This window comes from Vigna umbellata, chromosome 1 (assembly GCF_029865625.1).
Source record: "Vigna umbellata cultivar VRB3 chromosome 1, Vumbellata_1.0, whole genome shotgun sequence".
In the NCBI taxonomy this organism is placed as follows: Eukaryota; Viridiplantae; Streptophyta; class Magnoliopsida; order Fabales; family Fabaceae; genus Vigna; species Vigna umbellata.
The window spans coordinates 75,613,768-75,621,849 of NC_142165.1; the positions used below are offsets into that span (position 1 = coordinate 75,613,768).

The window sequence follows — 8,082 nt, forward strand, 5'->3', positions numbered from 1 at the left end:
AAGAAGGTTCAAAATAAGAAATTTCATGATAGTTAATGGTGGTTGGGAAGTTTAGGGCAGTTTAGGGGTGGTTAAAGGTAGTTATTCAGTTTAATAAGGGTTATCTTTTAAGGAGGAGAATGTTCCTTCTGGTGGGTGTGTTATATTTTCTTAAGTTTGGACAGGGTTTATCTTGTATGAAGGGATTTATTTCCCTTGGATGCTATTGAATGTTCCCTTAATTACGTTTTCCATTAATGTTAATGTGAACTTATGTTGAATTGTCAGTTTTGAGTGTTTAATCCTAATATATGATCTATAGATTAGTTAGTTAGTAGTGTGAAGGGGTAAATACTATAAAGAGGAGGTATTTTGTAAAGGGGAGTAGTTAGTGATTTTGTACATTTGGTATAGTCTGGATAATTGTTCTAGTGGAGGTAGAGAGGCTTCCTTGGGGTGATTCTTTGTACACTGAATTCTTTCATACATCAATAAAATACATACTATTCAGTTCTGTTTGTGTGTTCTTGAGAGAAAGAGAGGGTTGATCAACTTCTTGACTAAAGAAGTTTATCAAGTGGAAGGAGGTGAGCCCAGGAGACAAGACGCTCGAGTGCGATGACAGGCACGACGGTAAGCTCGAACTAGGCATGACGACAACTGTAACATCCCAAAATTATACAGTCAGCAACTATATAATAGAATATTAACATGTATTAATATTATATAGCAGTTTTACAATTAAAGAGAGCAGTGTGCAAAAATGGCCGAACGGCCTTACATATACACACAAAAATAACGAGCGTTCACAAAAAGAATTAGGACGAACGGTTTACAAAATAATGACCGAACGTCCAACTATAAACAACCAACAAAAGGGCGCTCGCTTAATTGACCCGCTATTCTAATTTCTCTAACCAAAAACCGAACGTCTTTACTGCTCGGCCTTCACTTCCACTTCAACGAGATTCTCCTCAGCTAGGATTTCTTCTTCAAGTGTTTGCTCCAGGAAAGTATCACCTTCTGCTCACATCCACACGGATGATCATAGCAAGGACAAGACGGATACACATATACAGACAACGCAAGGAAAGTGCAAGGGTAAGCTTATTGAATTTAATTCAAGTCAAATATATATTTCATACTTATTAAATACAGCAAGCAAATTCACAAACATGTACATTCAATTCATACAATAATTCCATCCAAACCCTGATACTAGACCGACCGTCCGGACTGTATGAATCCTGTGTAGCTAAGGCGTCCGTGCACTCAGGTGGGGTAACTGGAATGCTCATCAGTAGCCACCTGAGGTTAGTCTGTTCTGTCCAAGTTACAGTTATGGACTAGACCTCCTGCCATTCCCACGTATGACATACTCCTCTCTACTTGAGAACGAGTACTCACGGAATATCAGGATGAACCACCATCTAAGCTTACCACGTTCATACTTACAAATCTCAATTTCCAACCAAGAGTCGTTCCTCCCTGGAACGCTCGTTCAAAAACCATAATCATAACTTCAACTCTTATAGTGTTCGCACATCTTAATTCTTCCTCTTAAATACATTTTCATTCTATGTTCCACTTGCATAAAAAGACGAACGTTCACTCCCCTTCATAACGAGGACGAACGTCGAGAGCGAGACCGAGAAAGACTCCTTTGAATCAGTTAAATGAACTGACTTCAGTACGACCCGGATAATACTTAGAATAATTTAAATTCAATAACTCTGGAACGAATCAAATGGATAGATGTATCACAAATTGTTTAGATAAAGGATCTGAACACGATTTAATTCAAGAGTCAACCGCTAGTCAACGACCGAGCGTTAAATGAAACTTTTGAACGAACGTCACTGAAATCTTGGACGAACGTTTCTAGGATTATTGAACAACCGCTATTTAGATTTTAAGGACGAACGCTATTTCAAATTTGGAACGAACGCTATTACCGCTCGTTGATAATTTATGAAGGAACGAACGTTCGGTATAGTACAGAGCGTTCTTTTACCACATACTCATTTGGACGAGCGTTCAGTTATAAAACCGAACTCTGCTTTGGACGAACGCTAGGTAAATGACCGAGCACTAAATAGAACGAACACTCATTTAGAACGAACGTTCGGTATTAGACCGAACGCTAACTAGGACGAACGCTAGGTAAATGACCGAGCACTAAATAGAACGAACACTCATTTAGAACGAACGTTCGGTATTAGACCGAACGCTAACTAGGACGAACGCTCAATCTAAGACCGAGAGCTCATTTGGACGAACGCTCAGTATAAGACTAAGCGCTACCTATGACGAACGCTGGAATATAAAACCGAGCGTTACTAAAATACTTCAATTTATTTCAATCGTTGGACACGCTAGGCTGAGCCGAACGCTCGAACCTAACCCTTCACTCAAAGGACGCTCGTTCTTAATCAGAATCCTTTCCAAATGAAAGAATTCTTATTCTAAGTTATTTCAAGGGAAACCGAACGGTATAAGACCGTTCGATGACGAGCGTACATTATCAAGCAGAGAATATGAAAATTTCCAGATTTATCATTTTACAATAACTTTACAGTTTTCATATGATTCATATTATCATCCCAAACCATACAGAAATTTAATCATACTCCGAATCATACGTTTCATTCTCAGCATACAGTTCAAACAATATTCATCATATACATCCAGTGCAACCATGCTCGTTCATGCATACTTAAACATCAAATATTTCATGCATTTCAGACAATCCAGTACACTTCATTGCTTTCATACACATCAAACAAGTATTAAATTAAATTACTAAAACTTCCCTTACCCGGATTGTAGTGAACGTCCTAAACTGAGTGGATCTTGATTCGTCTAACCGAGACTCCCTCAGCGTTTCACTTACACTTTCCAACTAAACTAACCAAAGAAAAAGAAAGGACTTAGTCCACGCCTTTGCATGCAACGGAATAGGGTTTGCAGGAACTTCTAGAAACGAACGTCCAAATAAACTTACCAGAACTGTAAGTTGTTCGGTTCAGTCTGAAGCTCTTGGTGCAGGGAACGTTTCTGTGGTCTCTGAAACGTAATCGGAGGAGAAGAAAGTGAGTTATGGTAGAGAGAAGGTGGAGGTTCTAGAGAGAAGGAGGAGAAAAATGGAGATTTTGAATTTCTGGGGAAGAGGAAGGTGTACGCAGAGGAGGGGAAGAGTTTTTCAGAGAAATTTAATTCTCTTACCAAATCATACGGACGTTCCTTCCTGTGCTGACACCTGGCTTCCAGAATTGAGTGCAGAACCTTCCGATGTGACACATGTCAGAGAGATTCAGAGAATGAAAGTGCACATTAATGGCACAGCACGTGGAGGGGCGTGGGTGTATTAATGAGACACAGAGGCATTAAATGGGGCGTGACAACAACCATGAATAGAGCGCAAAGAGATTGCAAACAAGCACGACAACGACCTGAAGGAGGTGAGGCGATGGCGAATGAGATGGCCATAGAGAGACCGTGTCAATCAGGACATGAAACCCTAAACCCAAAATGAGCTTGTTTTTCTTAATTTTTTCCCTTTTCAAGCTTGCAAAATCGCTCCAAAATCACGATTTTACATGAAACTTCTAGTTTACAAGTCCGTTCCATCGAGTTTACTTAAAAAACAAGTTTACTTCCGAGTTAACTCGAAAGCAAGGTCTAGAAAAAAAGACTGAAAAGAATACAAAATTAGGAGAGCCCTCTCTCCTCCAAAGGTTTCCCCTTCACACAGGATGGTAATGATCCTGTCAACAATTCTCTAAACATCCCCTACCTACACCCCCCAAGAATATAAAGTAAGTCTCACTCCACCTAACAATTCAACTAACAACTAATTCCTACTCTGTTTCCTTCTATCCTTCACACATTATACCCAGCCTTAGTGGTTATATCAAATTGTATCATCCATTGAGACTCAATGCATGTTGGGTTTAACATATCTCCCAAAAGAGGTTCCAAGTGAAACGGAAATCTATTTTAGATGTGGTTTCCCAAGATTATTGAGAAGCTTGTAGTTATATACAGCTTCCACATGGTTTTTCACTTTTAAACAGTTGTCCAACACACATTATATTTGGTTTGGCAAAAATATAGCAATTAGACACCGGTACAAACACACTACCATCATGACAACAGAACAACAAAGGATCTCGAAATGCAAATATAACAGGTAAAGTAGGGAGAGTCACAAACCAGAAGGCAGAACCTTCACGAGGAAGCTTCAATTCCATGCATTTTGGGCACCTGAGGAAAAAATGAAAAAAAAAAGTAAATTAAAAATAACCCCTTTCAAGTTTTCTTTATCATCATCATACCAAACCATAATCACTCAATGGCAACATCACCATAAACAACCCGAAGATTGCTTTTTTCTCACCACTAAATGATCAAAATCACTAGCATATCAATGCAACACTATTGGGTGAAGGAAAAAATAAAAAATTACAAGCTTCCCGCCGCAGCAAGAACAACAACAACTTATTATGCTAAAACCAAGAAACCCTCTTTTAATCAAAGCCAAAAGCTAACACCTTGCCACATATCAATTACAAAAACATCCAATCCAAAACAAAAATAAATTAGAGAAAAAGTGTGGCCACAGTTATTGTTACTAGTGAGGAGCAATAAACCAGAGAGAGATAAAAATAGAGAAGAAAGAGTACTGGAGATTGGCGGGTTTTCCACAGTTAGCGCAAGAGAGGGTGTTTTCCGGCACATTAGATTCATCAGCCATCGATTGCCAAGAGCTTAAAGTTAGGGTTGCTGAGGAGGAACAGAAAATAGAACAATCTACCGAAGAAAGAGGAAAACATTTTATAACTTCGTGTTGGTGAAGCAAAAGTCTGTCTTCCAGTTTGGGCCTAACCTTGTTCTGTTTTCCTACTACGCGTATTGGACCTTCCGCTATTTCTTCCTGCACCTCCTTTCTCTTCCTGCATCCCATAAAACCCATAAATCCTAGATTTTCTTAGGCTAAAAAAGTAAAAATTACCTTATATGTTTTTTTTAAAAGATTAAATATGATTTAAGTCTCTAAACTGTAAAATTAAATTTTATTTTTATTTCAGATTTTAATGTAGTTTGATTTTCAAACTTAAAAAATAAATAGATGTAATGTGTGTTACTTAATGGTGTTAAATATTTGTTGACGTCACAACTAAAATTCCATGCTAACATTTCTACTATTGGCATGTGTATTTTCTAATACATTTTTCATAAACAGGATTTCTTAATCGATTAGTTTTGAAATCTGATGACCCAAATCCGATGACTTTGGCTAGCTTTTGAAATCCACTTTGTTTCCTAAACAGTGCGTATGGCTTAAATAACTACATTAAGCTAAACAAACTTAAACTCTTATATCTGTATGATGTCAAATGAAGAAGAAAATGAACCATTCAAGACTAATGAAAAAGCAAGTAAAATTCTCCACCACACAACAACGAAGCAAAGAGACAAACAGAAAAATGAAAATTTGAACATGAGGGTAGGGGTGCAAAAGAACAGAAAATATTTAAGTAAAAGTAAATGTGATTTGATAAATAATAATTACTTCTTACCTAAGTTTTTTTTTAACATTTTACTCTCTCTTTTTTCTTTTACATTTTACTTTGCCGAAGGAGACAATGATCTACTTGAAAGTGCAGGAAGAAGTACCAAGGAATATTGCTAAAGTTTCAATTGTCCTCATCCGAGCTTAGGACTAATATATATGGATAAAAATCATAAGGCAGACATGCTTTACATTTTTCACATGTGTTAATATATGTTTGGATTGAAATTGAAGAGTATATTTTATTTTACATATATATATATATATATATATATATATATATATATATACTTTAACTGATCTTTCTTTTAAGGTTTAATAGCCAATTTAGTCCTCACTTTGGTTGAAAAATCTCATTTTAGTCCCTCGTTATAAAAGTGTTTTGAATTAGTCCTAACTTTTAAAATAGTGGGTCAGATTGGTCCTTTCTGTTAAATATAAGTTAACAAAATTAATGGATGATGATGTGACACAACTTAAAGCTAACGAGGGACCAATCTAACACATCAGCTTTAAGCTGTGTCACATCATCATCCATTAATTTCGTTAACTTATATTTAACGAAAGGGACCAATCTGACCCACTATTTTAAAAGTTAGGACTAATGTAAAACACTTTTATAACGAGGGACTAAATTGAGATTTTTCAACCAAATGGGGACTAAATTGGCTATTAAACCTTCTTTTAATTGAAACTCATTCATTAAGAAGTACGAGGTGCACTTAAAAATATTTGTAACTTTTAATTGAGTTTGGATTTTGTTTTATTGAAACCTTTTTCATCAAGAAAGTAAATAAATGCTACAATTGAATAAAAAAATAATGTAAAGACTTGTTCTTTTCTTCTTTTCCTCTGTCACTCTCCTTCTTGTCTTCTTCTTCTCTCATCAATTTCTCTTTTTCTTCTTTCATTTCTCTGAAAACCCTAGGGTCATAGAAGGATGTGGGCTTGAGGGAAAAGGAGTTGCAGGAGGAAACTCATTTCTCTTTACGATGCAACTGTCTCCGTTCGGGGGTGCTACGACAACGACATTCTCTTCACGATAGTAGAGTTGCGACTTCTTCACGGTGAGTTTCCGGTGACTCTGACACGACATTCTTTCCCGATCGTTTTAGGGTTTGAATTTGGGGTTTCTTTCCTCTTTCTGATTTGTGGTGATTTAGGGTTTAGGGTTTCAAAGAGGGTTTCCTTCCACGTCCCGTGATCTTGAATGCTGCCGTGAAGAACAGTTTTAGGTAAGGGAAGCTAGTTTTGTATCTTTAAATTATGTTGGTTGTATAAGTTTGGTGCTTGCATGTAGGATAAATTGATTTAATTAGAATTTCACTTGCATGTTTGTGTTGGATCATTTTAATGGGTATATTTGGTTAGTTTATGATTGATTTTATGATAATATGTGATATTGATGTTATTGTGATGATGAACCGTGTGTTATTAAGTTGTGTTGATCTTGTGATTTGACTAAAATGTTCAAGTTGCACTAAGCTATCAAAGTTCTGAATTTGCGTAGTTAAAAGTGGAGATTTGATAGGCAAATTTGAAAGATAAGGGTTTGAGTTGTATACATGGTATTTCAGGTCTTGTTTTATGTCATTTGAAACTTGTTAGAGGTGTCTTTTGATTTAAATGAGATGAAATAAATAGGAGTAATTCATTAGGGATATTTTGTAGTGTTTTTAGTGTAAAAGTGGGGTTTTGAGTAATGAGATTTTGAGGAAAGGGTTGTGAACGATCTCGGGAAGTTTATAGAGTGTCTTGTTAGACCTATTATGATGTGTCTAGACTTTTAAATAAGTTAAATCTGGTGTGGAAGAGATAAGAGTAGATATTAGCATGATAAAATTGAGTTTAGACACTTTTGAATTGAATTGGTTTGGTACATCTAATTCCTATTCAAATGAGCAATATAGTACTCTATTTCATCTATAAACATGTTTTCGTATCAATATTAGTATTATATATTCTAAATTGATGATTTGCATATGTCTAAGATGCAACCAAAACCATAAAAATCAGGTTGTTGTCAAAAACAGATAAGAATAATCGATTATCTCATTTGATAATCGATTATTTTAGTCAGAGAGTTGTATCTTCTTCAAAGCTCTCGCAAATATTATCACATGATAATCGATTATTGTCGTTAGAAAATCATGCATGACAGTTTTTGGTGGTTTTCGGGATTCTGGATACCATTTTTGGACGTTCTTTAGGTCGTTTTGGGGGTTTTGGACCTTTTCGGAATTGTTGGTGATGGTTTCAAAGTTGTTTTCCTTGTCTAAGTATGAGTTTAAGGGGTTTTGTGTTGTTTAGTGGTTCTTCTTGGACTGTTATTGTCTGTTAACGTACATGGAATGGTTTCATATGATTTTTGATGACTTGTTAAGTTGTTTGTGGTCTTTTGAAGTATAATTAGTATTATATCTATGTTTATATGCAATGTAAAAGTGAAATATTATATGTATAGGATTTCATATGGATTCAAATGGGTTCACGGTTGGTAAAATCGGTTCCACAGAGGAACTTCTTGG

The 8,082-nt window shown here is 36.1% G+C and overlaps 1 protein-coding gene across 1 annotated transcript in view; it reads right to left on the reverse strand.

Moving 5' to 3' along the window:
* The window catches only part of LOC148206352 (methionine aminopeptidase 1A-like), a 28,146-nt gene extending 23,329 nt beyond the window's left edge, over positions 1-4,817 (reverse strand). The window contains exons 1-2 of the mRNA XM_088104239.1: positions 4,665-4,817; positions 4,195-4,245 (exon numbers count right to left, since the gene is read on the reverse strand). Of these exons, the coding sequence (XP_087960365.1) occupies positions 4,195-4,245; positions 4,665-4,735 (122 nt within the window). The 5' untranslated portion in view covers positions 4,736-4,817. The remainder of the gene's footprint in view (positions 1-4,194; positions 4,246-4,664) is intronic.
* Positions 4,818-8,082: the final 3,265 nt, after the last annotated feature.